This window comes from Achroia grisella, unplaced genomic scaffold (genome assembly GCF_030625045.1).
Source record: "Achroia grisella isolate CSIRO2021 unplaced genomic scaffold, CSIRO_AGI_Agris_v1 utg1174, whole genome shotgun sequence".
Taxonomy (NCBI): Eukaryota; Metazoa; Arthropoda; class Insecta; order Lepidoptera; family Pyralidae; genus Achroia; species Achroia grisella.
In genome coordinates this window covers 2,464,406-2,479,420 of record NW_026712590.1, presented here as the reverse complement: position 1 = coordinate 2,479,420, position 15,015 = coordinate 2,464,406, and the positions used below count along the sequence as shown (strand labels likewise).

Genomic DNA, 15,015 nt, shown 5'->3' with positions numbered 1-15,015 from the left:
AATACAATCAAAACAAAAAAATATATATAGTAACAGAAATACACGAGACGAAATTTACACTTAATATTATATATAAGACAGTGGGAAAAATAGATGGACTAGTATACCCAATTAGAAAAAATAAAATTTCCCCACTTTTTCATAATGTACCTCGCATTATGTAAAAGTTATTTTATAAACTTCGGCCGCGGTGCAACGAGATTTAAAAATTGTTCCGTTACATTAAATATAAAATGGCCGACAATTTATAAAAGAACACCCCAGTCTAATATATTGCTTAATCGATTCAAAATATACATGAAGTAATGTTGAATTTTCACATTCTTTTTTTTTAACAATTCTGTAAAATCAATTCCATTTGTACTCACTGTTTAATGAAAAAGAGACTTTAACATGGCATTAATAAAAATTAAATTTACTTTCATACAAATAATATATATACTTTCTTTTAGTATTTAATAACACTAGTTTCTAATGTACAGAAAAGTGCACAACATCAAATGGTGTCAGTCTATAATAGGTTGGATGGATTTTTTCCGAAAAATTGTTAAAACAAATTATAATATAATAAAGCTGAAGCACTGGAAATAAATATAGCTGTTATGCCTTAGCAAATAATAGCATAATAAGATTAGGGCTAAAATGGGAAGAAAATATACAATTTTCATAACTTCATAGCTTTCTGATTAGACTAGTAAATAGAAAAATGCCAGATTGATATTTTTAGTAGCTATTGATTATAAATAATAATTTCTTTCTCCGGATGCTTACATATGTAGCGATATCTGACAAACTTTTACACGAGACCGTGTAACGAGTTGGAAAAATAGTCGAATTTTATGATTGGCCTAGCAAATTGGTATTTTATCTCCCAATTTAGCTCTAAGTATTAATTATACATCATGATGGTTTACAATAGGATAAAATTTTATATTAATTTACTTTTTAAAAAAAGGACAACTTTTTTTTTATTATCTTTATTACTACTATTAGATTTAACGGACTATTGTACGCGATTTTGTCGTTATCCAGCGTACTTGATTATGCGTGGTGAATTAATTACCTTCTACAAATGAGATGATTGATAGCTGTGTATATTTAAATTTAGTCAGATTCACTATCATTAATTAAAAAAAATATTCGAGATTTAAATATTCGAAAACTGTACAAGTAATAAACCATCACTCTGTATAACAATTACAATGGCAGTGTTTTTGTACATTATCCAAGATGGCGTAAGCATAACTTAATCTAAGTGTACAAAAGAAACATCACAGATTATCGTACCTACATTAAGGGAAAAATGCCATGATATATTTTTTTTATCTAAAGAAATCGCTGATAGAAACAGTAAGGGCACACCGGAAGTACTAACGAGTCTAGTACTAAACTCTAATCTTATATACAAAATTGCTGTCAGTCTGTCTAACAATCCTTAGAACTTGGGCAATTTTAAAATAAATCTATTACTACTGCAGTTATTTGACTAATATTCGATTTGCTTCTATATTACGCAAATTCTTAGAATGTTTAGACAGTGTAAGGGCGGTTACACACGAACGTTCACATGTTCTCGTACTCTAAAATATGGGAGTTAGACTGTCTTTGGGGCGCCATTAATTTAAGCGTGCGCAACGCCCTAATTCCATAAAAAGTAAAATATGTGGTCGCAACACTGATACTTGAGCGTTTATATTTAAATAGGATCACAGTGGAAAAAGTGATTTTAATTTACGTTTACATTCTATACTATAAATATATGTTATATCAACGTCCATGTTATGGCAAGTTCCTACAGTAAACGCTATCACTTATGTATCGTGTCACTAAGACTTACTATATCTACGTCCATAGAAAAATTCATTCGCTATATCTGTACATTACTGTCCATTCATGTCTATAAAGTCACTAACACTCAAACGAAACACGTCGAGTTCACTATTAACTCGATCGTATTAATCACATTATTTCGAGTCGATTCAATTCGAATTCGAATTCAAATCTCACTTCAGGGTTGCCACTTAAAAACTCGGCTGCGAAACAGTCCTAGGGTTACCGCTTTGGGATTGGTACACGTCGTATGGATTGTGCGGCTCTAAATGGCAAACTACATTGTTCTCACCGTTCAGTACCGCTGCTAACGCTCGCATGTTACTTTCTTGGGGCTGATGATAAGGATGCATCAATCTCCCGCTTTCGTAGTGTCTCGGGTCGTATCGCTCAGCAGTATCCCATTTTCCATACTTCCCGTACAGTTCCTGATCGTGATGGTGTCTCTCTCCAGGACTATACGAGATTAGAGGACGATGATCGCCGAAGAACTTGGAACCTGAGGACCCGTGCAGTGCAGGATTCTGCCTGCAGTTGTCAGGACCCGAGTTATCGTCGGACACATCCGACATCATCGTCTCATTTCTTTCGATTTCCTCGTAAACAGGATCGTCTTGTATCACACGAAACTCCTGCTCAGAGCCCCGTCTGTATATCCTGCCCTGTTGCGACCCAATTTCTGAGTACGTATGGTTGATATTCTGACTTCCGTGGTGATGATGGTGCTTACGTCGTTCATCCTTGTAGTGCTTCCGATAGATCATATCTTGGCTTCCAGGGGAGTGTTGGGATATGAACACGTGAGGATTCCTGAAGTCATGGTTGTAGCTTCTAGTTGTTTGGTACCCTTGGTGGTGGAGAGGACTGTCCTCATCCTTAATGCCATGGCGAGGAGAGCCTGGGGCGAGGGGCACATCGCAGTCGCTGTATGGGGCATGCATATGGTTCTGCTGTGCCAGCTGCCTGGAGAGGGTGTCGTGATGAGGGAGCGTCGCAGTATTGGAATGACTCTTAGAAGAAGTGTTCTGTGGAAATAAGGAATTTATTAGTTTATGTAAAGATGTATGGCATTTATAATATATAATCTATAAATGTCAGCTCAATTTGTTTCTTTACATAAAGGAAATAACATAATCGTACGTTCATATCATTCCTATGATAAGAAAAGTAATAATAAGGAAATAAACGGAAGTAACGACTAACAATATATAAATGATTTAAATTTCTAGTAATGATTAGTTTAAAAATTATAGATAAAAATTTTAGTTACTTAAAGTTAATTACTTGGTTAGTTCTTTAGTTATTTAACTATATTTATTCTCAGTCTACATGAGTATATTGATCTACAATCTACGGTAACAGTAAAAGAAAAACAAGTGGTCACTAAGACGTGCATTTCTATAAAAAAATTGTGTATTAATTTCAAACCTTCTGATCCGTTAGTATATTACTATTTGAATTAGTAATTACATATACATTTCCGAATAAAAACAAAATATATAACGAAATCTTAAACTGATGTAATTACATTACATCGTCGCGGTTCAGTCTAATAGTACAGTTGTATATCCATGAGAACTTATTACCTTGTCACAATAATATTTTTTATTAATAATCACATAAAGTGGGGAATTCTCAATATTTTATTGTGACAAAGTACTAAAATGTTTACATTGATCATGACTTAATTTCAGGTAAAGTTATGAGACAACCGCACAACTGTGGCTGTAATATTAATATATCTGTCGGTCACTAGTTGAGTCTCTTTTTTTTTGCAACAATGTATGTTGCCCTGAGTGATCTGAGTCAATATACTTATGTGCAACAATTTCTGCGACTCTTGCATCTCGTACGTAGAGACTAGGTGTTTCCTTGTAGCTACGACTATTAATTTTAACAGTACCTCTCTTCCATATTTAGTAAGCCTAATACTAAACTATATTAACTCAAAAATGTCATATTTTAGAAAGTAAACTTTAAATGAAATACCTTAAAGTTGATTTCTGAAATTTAGCTGTCTTTTTAGTTAATGTAGTTTAGTATGAAGCTGTTTATATTGTTGATTTATTATTAAAATAAACTAGTAATATGCTCAGTATCGAATGGACATTTTAGTATAGATCTCTATAATAATGCCCCATATTACTCTATGATAACGTAGATAAAAATATGGTATACGAAACAATTATTGATACCAGGTAGGTTTATTCTAAGTATTTCCGTCACAAACCAGAAAACAATACTTTTCTCTATAAAATTCAATTTATATTACAGTTTCTAAGAAAATAATTTTATTGCGGTGCTGCTTGTAAGGACTTGTCTGCTCTGATAACTATGATTTATTTTACTACGTAATTAGTTATTTATGTATTTATTAATGTCAACTTTGTTATTTGTTAGTTTTTATTCAAATTAAATTCTTAAAAATGTAATTATTGTTATGATGACATTTCTTTACAAGAGCAATACGTAAGTTTCTTGCTTATTCTTCTTGTGATGAGTCTGCATTCTTAATGAGAGGTAGAGTAAAAAAATATGACTATTCAAAAGTGCTCATATCAAGTTTTTTTATTTAAATAAAGATTAGTTTTACTTCTATTTCTATTGTATCTTATAGATATGTCTTAAGGATGAAATCATTTTACATTCACCCTACCAACTAAAGTGCGATCATTGTAACAGTCTATGTGGATGATCTAATTAAGAGTAAACTATAGGTTGTGTACTTAAGTAGAAGGGGATGGGTGGTACTGATGTATTTGTGTGAAGTTGGATGATTACATGCAAATGCTATGGTTAGGTCACATGCTGTTATAATTGAAGGGTGTCTACGCTTTTGTAAGATCTCGTATAATTTATCTCGTACATATAATTTATTTACACCATCACCGTGTTATTATAAAAATATAAAATGATATATTATATTGTATAATATAAATACAATAGCATCAGACAGATGTGACAATAAGCAAACGTTTATACACACATACTTATATTATATATATAATGATAATAATATATTAGTTATAGTTGACACTAAGACAAATTTTAATCAATTTTCGATTACTCGTAACTTCTCTCTCAAACATTGGACATTCATTCACAAGTCTAACCTTTCTCGTTGCTTATATATGTACGAGTATCTCCACACTCGCATTGTTTGTCTTTCCGATAACTTTTTAAGACGCAGTAATTCTAAATCTAGCATATTACATTTAAAAGACCTTGAGATGTATTTTTACTCTAATTCCGATAAAAGCAAAGACTCAGATGAATGATTTTAATATGATAATTAGTACATTACCAAGTCATAAATTTCCTTTTCATAAGCTAATACTAATTAGCTGAGATTTTACTGTATATTTCACTTTTTATTTGATATTTACATAAACAATATATATCGAAATTAAACTTTATATAAATTCATATTTCATCCACTTTCCATTATATTGTGAATAGGTCATAAGCCCAATATCAACGCGCTTTGTTTTGCACTGTGTATATACTTACAGTACACATATAAGTTGCTTTAAATGTTACTTATAATGCTTGTATACAAATATATAATGTATTATATACACTGATTTCATGAATTCTCAACAGACTCTAGTCGAGTCTACTTTATTTACTTATTTATTTTTTACTTATGTAATGTTATTTTCTTTGTTACAGTTCTGGTATTAACAAGCCACTAGACTGTTGTAGGAGATTGAATTTTTAATATGTGAGCATCGTTATGACATCAACATTGTCATCTTTTATTAAGTTTTTGAATATCCATACTAATAGTATAAATACAAAAGTGTAGCTGCTTATCTATTTGTTGTCACGATACATTCTCTGACTAATTTATCTTTGAACTATTTGTCTCGAATAATTACATTATTTAATTTTTAATTTCAGTAGAAACAAAATAAATAAACAATATCGCGACCCAGTAGAGACGGGAAATTTTAAAATTTATGTTTGTATCATTAAACAAAAAACACGATACACGGCATCAACCTATATTGACAATTAAACGTCTGGAGGTATATCAACAGCCTTAGTCATATAAACAAATATGTGTCTCGTGATCGACCATTTTCATGAACATAATAAAATTACCTATATCCTGTACATTTAACAAAAAAACATGTAGCAGAGATCTTACCAAAGCGAACAAAAACAAACCATAACACTAAGAGCTCACACAAGCTATTCACAGCCCACCCCTCACCTTCCAAATACTGCCGCCATTCGTCATAAGCGCCCAGTCGTTCGCGCCAATCGACGCGGCCATTTTGTTAGAAAAACAAGATGGCGACCGCGATCTCAGATTCTGGTAATCGTTCGGTACTTCGATATTGGTTCTGTAGCTATGCATCGACGCTATGCTTTGCGTGTGCGACGAACTGTGCGGTATATTTTGCGGTGTTGGCACACGTGTGCTTCTAGTTTCGTCGTTCGGGACGTATATCGGGGCAGTGGGCCTTATGTTCCATCTTGACGGCTCCGGTTGTATGTTGTAGCTCTGTTTATTTTTTAAACGTTAATTATGCATACTTGACGATATTCTATGTTCAATTATCACCTAGCTATGTCGAGTATTCAATACACGGTACTTAATATTTAAACGCTAAAAATCCTTGATTACTTAATGAATAAAATAGCGACATCCTTTACTGAAAGATAATTAGGTTATGTATGTAACTACATATATATTAAATGTATAGAAATATATGTAAATAAGTATTAAGCACACAGTAAAATATTACATCAACAACCTGAAATCAAATAATCTGAAATAAACTTGATATATTCCTACACAAGTATATAGGAAAATGAAAAGAGATAGAGGTTGAAAGCTATCAGAACTTGCATACGCATTATTTAGAGATAGGATTTTGATACTTTACAGTAAATATACTTTATACTTTACAGTATCAAGACTATACGTCATATATTTAGATATACTGGTTACCATTTAAGTACATACTATGACCACCACACCACTAAATATTTGGTTAATAGAAAAGTTTTGCAGCATATAGTTAGTAAGATTTTTGGAAGCGTTAGTGTTTAGTACGAAATAATAAAAAAACAAAATATGACTTACCGTACAAAAACATCGTTAAAAAACACACCTTTGCGTTTAAATTCACGCTGTGTTTTAGATGTCCAAATAGGACATTTCATATATTGTTAGTCACACAGACAAAAACACAATAAAAAAAATGTTATGACACACACAAAAAAGAAACGAATTGAGCTGTCTTTAATTAGTTACAAATCAAGCCAAAGTGGTGTTTGGTGGTATTTACTTTTAAATTTAAATTTTGTTTTCAATCCTATCTCGTAAAAATGCGTACGCACCTCTTTGGACATTTTGTCTGTATCCTTGCGGGTATCTTCCGCTTCCGGGGTTCATGGGGTTCCGTAAATGAGACATGGGGGCAGCAGGTTCTCTATCTGACATATTGTGGGTGAAATTAGACGCTGTCGCGTTTAGAGTGGGACCAAAATTGGTAGAAGGCCCGAAGTTTTGGTTCTCTTGGGAATTTCTACGATTTCTATTCGTGTGGTAACTGTGGGCCGCGGCTGCTGCGGCTAGGGACGCGACAGAGGCGTTGTTGATAACGTTGTTGTTGTTGTGATTGTTGTTGTTTACAACAACGTTCAGATTGTTGATGACGAGGTTGTTTGTTGTCGACGCTGACACGGACGTGCTTGCAGTGCTCTGTTAATGATATGCACTTTTATACTTATTTATATCGTGTTAATGTACAATCTTTACTAATATAAATATTTTTTTAATAGGTCCTTTAAATAAAGACGTATACAATTGTTGTATAAGCAGCGTGCATTATACATGTATTTAATAATGTTAAACGAGATGGAAATAATAATTTCAAAATTATAGAAGCTTTGACTTCTGTATTAAGCTATATCTATACTAGTAAAGAATTGAAAATTCAAAATATGTACACATTGCGACATATCATAACCGCCACCAATTATATTAAAATGTAAACCAAGCAAATGATATTACGGTTAACACGTTCTTATTAATGATGTAAATATAACTCCGATCTAGTGTTGTACCTACATTTACGTTACATAATAATAGTATGTAAGCAAAAACCAATCTAGTCATACTAATGGTCATATGATGACTCGATTTGGTATGAACAAAAGGTTGAATTACTATTTTGCTTCTCAGTTCGCCTTTAGGCATTTATTTTATTAGACAGTATAGTGAATATGATTCTGCTAAATGTGGGAGTGTCGGCATTCGATGAACCTTTTCTTTTGTCTTATTTAAGTAAATACCCTTTAAATGTATTTTTATGTGATTTCATTGGCAACAATAAATTTTTCTAATTCTTAAATGATGTCACACATATTCGGTTCGTCAGACGACTACCGTATTCAACTGCAGTCCGATTGGCGTTTAACTATATTATTAATACAGTTAAATAGGTTTTAATACGAATAATTTTATATTAGATAAATGTTGAGCTGACTGGAATAACAGCAAAGTCATTGTTTATAGGTACCAGCAGTTTGTTCAACTATCATTATTAGATTGTGTGACGAAAAATCGTGATACACAGTACTCACGGTATCCGTACAATTACTAACCGATGCTTCTGAACTTTTTTAAAATTTATTAATCGCTGTTCCATGCAGATGTCAACTTTAAAATCTCTTCCATTTTAAAATTGGGTTCACCAAATAGGCTGCAGTAGTACGAACTATTAAAAGCATCGAGAGAGGTAAATATCTTTATTTACCATAAAATCATTCGTATTATATATGTTACTAATATTATAAACTTGATGGTTTGTAAGTGTAGATGTTTGTTACTCTCTCACGCAAAAATTGCTGAATAGATATTAATGAAACTTTACAATAATATAGCCCATACAATAGAGTATCACATAGGCTGAAAAATTCACGCGGCTGAAACCGCGGACACAGCTAGTTAACTATAAAAATGGTGTGAGCGGTAGAGTGGATGGTGGGTACGTACGGTGACGTCGCGGGCCTCGGCGACGTCGTCGGAGTCGGGCGCGGGCGCGTGGTAGCGGCGGCTCTTGACGGAGGCCTGCCGCGTGTCCACGTGCGACGCCGGCGCGGGGCCCAGCGCTCCGCACCACGCCAGCCACCGGTGACGGCGAGCCACTCTACCCATCTCCTTCTGGAACTGATCATTTACAATGCTCGTTAAGGAATGTAGGTCGACAAAGTTTATCAATACTTTAATAATACAAAGTAAGCTTCGAAACTACTGCACTATCCCTGATCAACATATGCGATAAAATATTTTCAAAAACGTTAGGAATCGATATAAAATTTTTCTTAATGCAAACCAACGTGTGGCCAAAGTCTTTATATCGCGTACGCTGCGGTCATTATTGGCAATATACTAGAATATATACCTAACACTACGATATAGTAAATATAATTTTATACCGCATATCAATATTGAAGGTTGTATATGTAAGTGAGAGTGTATATATAGAATAATAGCTCAAATTCTTAATAATATTAATGGAAGATACATTTTTTAATGTATAGTGTATACACGTTCTATACATTTGTTATTATATAATTTATTTCACAAATTATATCAACTATAATATATAATACAGTAAAACTTATTTGTTTCAACTACTTACAATTTCGTTCTGAAGACAATGGAAGATGAATATGAAGAGACCTTGCAACGAGTTCAATATCGTGAAGGTATAAGCTATTCCGACTGTTTGCTCCGTTAGATATAGCAGTCCGAAGGTCCACGTCAGCCCTAGTAAGAAGGCCAGGATCATAGAGCTGTGTAACCATACCCTGGGAACGAAAAGTGAAATAAATATTTAATGTAATTTTGTACTATTTATGGTATATTATGTATATATGCATTTAAGTCTGTTTATCAGTTGTCTAGTACCCATAATGTAAGCTCTGCTTAGCTTGGTATTAGACGGCATTGTGTTAATTGTCCTGGGGTAATTATTATTATTAAATATGCACTCCTTAATTTCAATGGGAAAAGACCTGTCGGTTGAGTTTTAAGTGGTATATGGTACATACAGTGAATAAGGTAGGCACTAACATTCAATATCTTTAACTTTAATAGTAAAATAGAAACGTCGGAACTGCAGACGTTTGTGAATCAATTAGAACGAAGCCACTATAGTGTGAAATAGTTCAAAATGTATATTTAAGTATCTTTCGCAAGGCGCATATAACCTCTGGTATTTCAGGCATCTGTAGGCTGTTGTAGCTGTTTACCACAAGATGTCCCATGTGCTAGTTTGCCACCATTATAGTATAATAAATAGTTCAGAATATTACCTTATTTTGTATAATTTTGAGTTCTCCTTCGTTTTGACCGAGACATTCGAATGATGGCACATCATATAAATGACCATACTGAGGCATATCCAATTTGCCTGAAAAGAGAAATTTAATTTGTTCTGTAAATATAATTTATATTTAATCTTAATTTTATTTTGTTAAGTTTTGGATGCTAGAAACTGGTGCAATGCGATTGTGGAATGTGAAGAAATATTTACTGTGTTCACCTGCAAAGGCTATCTTAATCTAAGTTCAACCATGTCGACCGATAGGGATAAGTTGAAACCGACCCCTAAACTAGGCAAGGCAATAATGATGATGATTAACAACACTACGACTTTAAACTTAAGATAACTCCATCAATTAACTACTGTTTTCAAATACACAAATTTCACTAAGAACGATTGTTAGGAAATGAAATGGTATTAATTCGGTAGATGTTTAGAAACACGGCACTCTAATGTAATTACATTCGACGTAAAATAAAAATGAATGAAATATTAAAAGACACACAAAAAACATTACAAAAAATATCAATTATATATAAGTGTGCGTGTTCGTGTACATGCGCACGTGCGTATTCAAATGCGAGTGCAAGTATGTGTGTGTGTTTGTATACATGTGTGGTCAGCATATTGCTGCATCATAGTCATCATTCCTTTGTGACTATCTGCCACTTGAATATAAAGTACTATACTTACAGCAAGCACAAGGGCGACGGGCCCGACGAAGCTCATGACGAACAGTCGGTCGGTGGAGAGCCAACAGTGGCGGGAGGTTCCGTATCCTGCGGGATAGGTTGCGGCGGAGGCCAGCACCACCAGTGCCGGGGCTACGTACGCGCCCGCCAAGTACCAGCGCGCGCGAGGACGCTCCGGCTCGAACACCTCCACCAGCATCGCGTACAGATGGAACCCTGGAACGAAGCATCATTTATATGAGTGCATTTTTATTAAGCACCGATTTTTATACCTACTACTTCTTATTATTGTTATTTAATGTATTACTTAAATGCACCGCCCAATAATCTGTGTTTGCCTATTGTTGACTAAGAGAAAATGCATTAAGGTGTTAAGTCCGCCATATGTACCTTTACATTTCTATTATTTTATTAAAGTTAAGATAGCGCGCCATCAACTCATGCTCGTGCGTTCTTGAATCGTTCTTGTTTTTGCGCATTTTTATAATAATTAATTAATGCTGGACATCTAACTATACGGCAAAGACATAATTATAGTGTTATTGATAACTTATAAATCTTACACGTGTCATTGGAAAATAATATCGAAGAAAAGTTATTTTTCTTTTCACTCCAGTTTTTACAATTATAATAATTAATATTCTATACCTTCTAGAAACATCCAAGCGAAGGCAGCCAAGAAGAAGTAGTGTAGCAGTCCAGCGATCAGACCACACAATATTCTATTCTGGGTCTGGTCTATACCGGCCATGAACACCACCTCAGCGACCAGTAAACACCAGCACAGGTTCTTATGGATTAACACGCGATCAGACTGCGGACATAAAACAATTGCAAATTAATTTAAGGAAGGAGTGAGCATCCTTTTTAATCAACGGGCCAATTTAAAATTAAAAAAAGTTGGGAGGCCGAACCTAAATAACACTTATGAATAATTTACAAAACTTTATTTAGAATAAATTATTAGTCATTAGTATAATAAAAATTTATAAAAAAATAAAATTATAAAAAAAATAATTGTCTGAAAAATTTGCACTAAAATTTTATTTAGTGTTCACTGATATATTACAAGTAACTTAACTACTTTAGTTGAGTTATACATATCTAAAATAATATTACTAACTAGTAAGCTACCATTGCTTGCAAAATAAGATATTTTCTTGCGGTAGCACTAATATTAAGCAAAATAAGCATAGCTGGGTTACTAGTTTACAACAATCTTAATTAGACACAATTATTTTGGAGCCTATATAGTAGGCATTATTATTAAATCAATACTGTTTCATGATATCATAAAAAATATACTTAAGTACTTAAGTACTTGGTATAAAGCAAAACAAAACGAAACAAGTATAAAAGGAAGCTTAATAACACTAGCGGACATTGTACTAACAAAAAGCACGTGTAACATATTTACATTAACATATCAATAAATAACTATAGAACAGATTGTATTTAAGTCCGTCACAAATTGATAGGAAACAATATGTACAAACTACCATATATAAATCACCTGTACAGGTGTTGGTCTCCTAACTACTTAAGGGCATATGTACAGTTATTATAATCCACTAATTACGTTACTGATTGATATATATTCAGCAAACAAAAACAAACAAATACACTACCTTGCGGGTTGAAAGCTTGCTACCACAACCGCTCCTTTATTATGTAGTACAATTGCTAACAATTGGCAATTATAACAGATTAAAATCTATAGTTTTATGATTAAAAATTATATATATATCAGTTTAGATATTGTATATATTGATTTTGGCAATGTCCTAGTCTTCGCACTAGGCTGAACTATATATATGTGTGTATTGTAATAAAAAAAAGTTTGTAACCATTCATTAAGGATAATGCCAACCTTGCTCAACAAAATTTCTTAAATTAATTAGAAATTTTGTTTGAAAATTGAGAAATTTTGAAATTTGAGATTTGAAATTAGATTTGAAGTATCAAGTTGTCCAGAAAGAAAAACTATAAACTTTAATTTGTTTGAAATAAATTATTAGCAACTGCTTTACATAATCAAGCCCCTGGTTACATATGACCTGTGAAAATATATAAGTATAACCTCAGAGACAGAAACCTTCATATTCTTGAAGCACTGGAACACGATGATTGCAGCAAAGAGTGCTACGGATGAGATAGCGCAGCCGATGAGGGTGATCAGCCGGAGGGCCAGCACGTGATTATCGGAGAGTGGTATTCCCTGGACGTCCATGAGGATTGCGAAGTTCGTGAGATGGGAGCAGGCGCACCCAGTGTGCGAAGAGTTGGACCATTCCACTTGGCAGCCTTCTGGAGACCAGCCACTGTAAGTGAAAACGATTCATTAATATTTTTTTATAATATGACAGTGGCAAACAAGCATACCCATCTGATGGCATACGGTTACCTTCGCCTATAGACGATTGAAACGTACGCGTCGCCGCGTTTGAAACCTTAGTATACCCGTCTAGAAAAACCCCTTGCTTTAATCATTCGAGAAAAACTTCAGGTATATGTGGGAGGAAGTTCCTCTGAAACCGCACTGTTCTAGACCACTCAGGTTGTAGCGTGTGGGGATGAATTTCCAGTCGATGGCGAGCGGTGCCACTACACATCCTATGTGGTTGTAGCCCACTCATGTTATGCATCCGAGGAGATAAAAACCATCGCTCCTGAGAATATCCTTCAATTCTTGGCCCTGATTGGTCTAGGAAACCAGGAAGCGAACTTTGAAAAAGAGCTACCACAATAGATTTATACAGATTGCAGTGTTACAGGTCTTAGTACCTGACAATAGCCCAAAACCTTCAATAAGAAAACTTAATGTAATTATACTTACTGTAACGTGTAGTCCCAAAACACGCAAGCCGGATTCGTAACGTTCTCAGTACGTAGATGCTTCATAGTGAGCCTGACCATTTGCGTCAATTGTATATGTCTGCCATTGCCCAAACTTGCTGATATCACCTGTGTATGAAAACATTATGTTAGATTGCAATATGTTGCTCACGTCTTTTTTTACCCGTTTTTTAAAGAGTCATTGATCAAATCTATCGACTTTAAGCAGTTCTCAATAAGGTTGTATTTTGTTTTACGTTTGTTATCATAACTTCATTTATAAAATGAATTGGAATATATTTTATATGAACACCTAATTAAAACACTGGTCATTCGGTGGTGATTAGACAGTAACGCTGTATAGATCAGCTACGGTCAGCATTATAATACCTAGGCAGTCCGCAGAATGAACTATTGTAGAATATTCAATGGACTCTAACTTAATATAATAGGAATGATTGTTATATATTTTATAGAATTAGGTGTTACTTTGCGAAAGTCTATTACATTACTTAATGGATTCATATTATTTTGTGTAATTCCCCTGCCATGAGCATGTGCTAGACCACAAATCATCAAATAACGTTGTAGTAGCTGAACAATCAACTAAGCTTGCATTCTATATCCAAATTGTATTCATTGCCTAATGTTGTCTCGTTTAGAGGCGAAGTGGACAAGAGTAGAGAAGGAGAGTAGGTACGCTCATAGTGTATTGTCTACTCACCTTAGAATTGAGGACTCTGGTGACGTTCCTCTTCTCCCGTTCAGAATTGATGCTGGTGGATGAAGAGGCAGCTGGGTCGGCTGCGAAGGCTGCATACTGAGGAGTCTTGCCGAAGGTCGGCGGCAGTATCTGCTCGAGACGGTTGAACGCGAAGAAAACGATACGCACCAATCCGTCTTGGCGGTTTTCTGTAAAAAAATATAAATAATTACATTTAAAAACAAAAAAAGTACAAGTATATAATTAATAAAAAATATATAAACTTAAAAATGTAAGCATTCCCCGAATTAAAAAGAAATTGTTAAATTGTAGCCATGGACCATACCATCTTGATCACATCAGTTGTCAAATGAAAAGAACGTATCATATGTCTATTTGTTTCAGAGTTATAATACCACAAACAGACACACAACCACGTCAAACATAACACCCCTAAGTATTTAATTAATTATAACATTTTAAACTTTAAAATGTAACTAATCTCCGAATTAAAAAAAATAACTAATAAATTGTAGTCCATCTTGATCACTAAGCTGTCTATTTGTTTAGGAGTTACGTTGCCACAAACAGACACACAAACACA

General features: G+C 33.9%; 1 protein-coding gene across 1 annotated transcript in view; it reads right to left on the bottom strand.

Moving 5' to 3' along the window:
• Window positions 1-338: 338 nt before the first annotated feature.
• The window catches only part of LOC131852165 (latrophilin Cirl), a 352,107-nt gene continuing 337,430 nt past the window's right edge, over window positions 339-15,015 (bottom strand). Inside the window, exons 15-24 of the mRNA XM_059202808.1 lie at window positions 14,433-14,620; window positions 13,710-13,837; window positions 12,954-13,194; window positions 11,522-11,687; window positions 10,875-11,089; window positions 10,171-10,268; window positions 9,495-9,663; window positions 8,846-9,019; window positions 6,050-6,343; window positions 339-2,855 (exon numbers count right to left, since the gene is read on the bottom strand). Of these exons, the coding sequence (XP_059058791.1) occupies window positions 2,022-2,855; window positions 6,050-6,343; window positions 8,846-9,019; window positions 9,495-9,663; window positions 10,171-10,268; window positions 10,875-11,089; window positions 11,522-11,687; window positions 12,954-13,194; window positions 13,710-13,837; window positions 14,433-14,620 (2,507 nt within the window). The 3' untranslated portion in view covers window positions 339-2,021. The remainder of the gene's footprint in view (window positions 2,856-6,049; window positions 6,344-8,845; window positions 9,020-9,494; window positions 9,664-10,170; window positions 10,269-10,874; window positions 11,090-11,521; window positions 11,688-12,953; window positions 13,195-13,709; window positions 13,838-14,432; window positions 14,621-15,015) is intronic.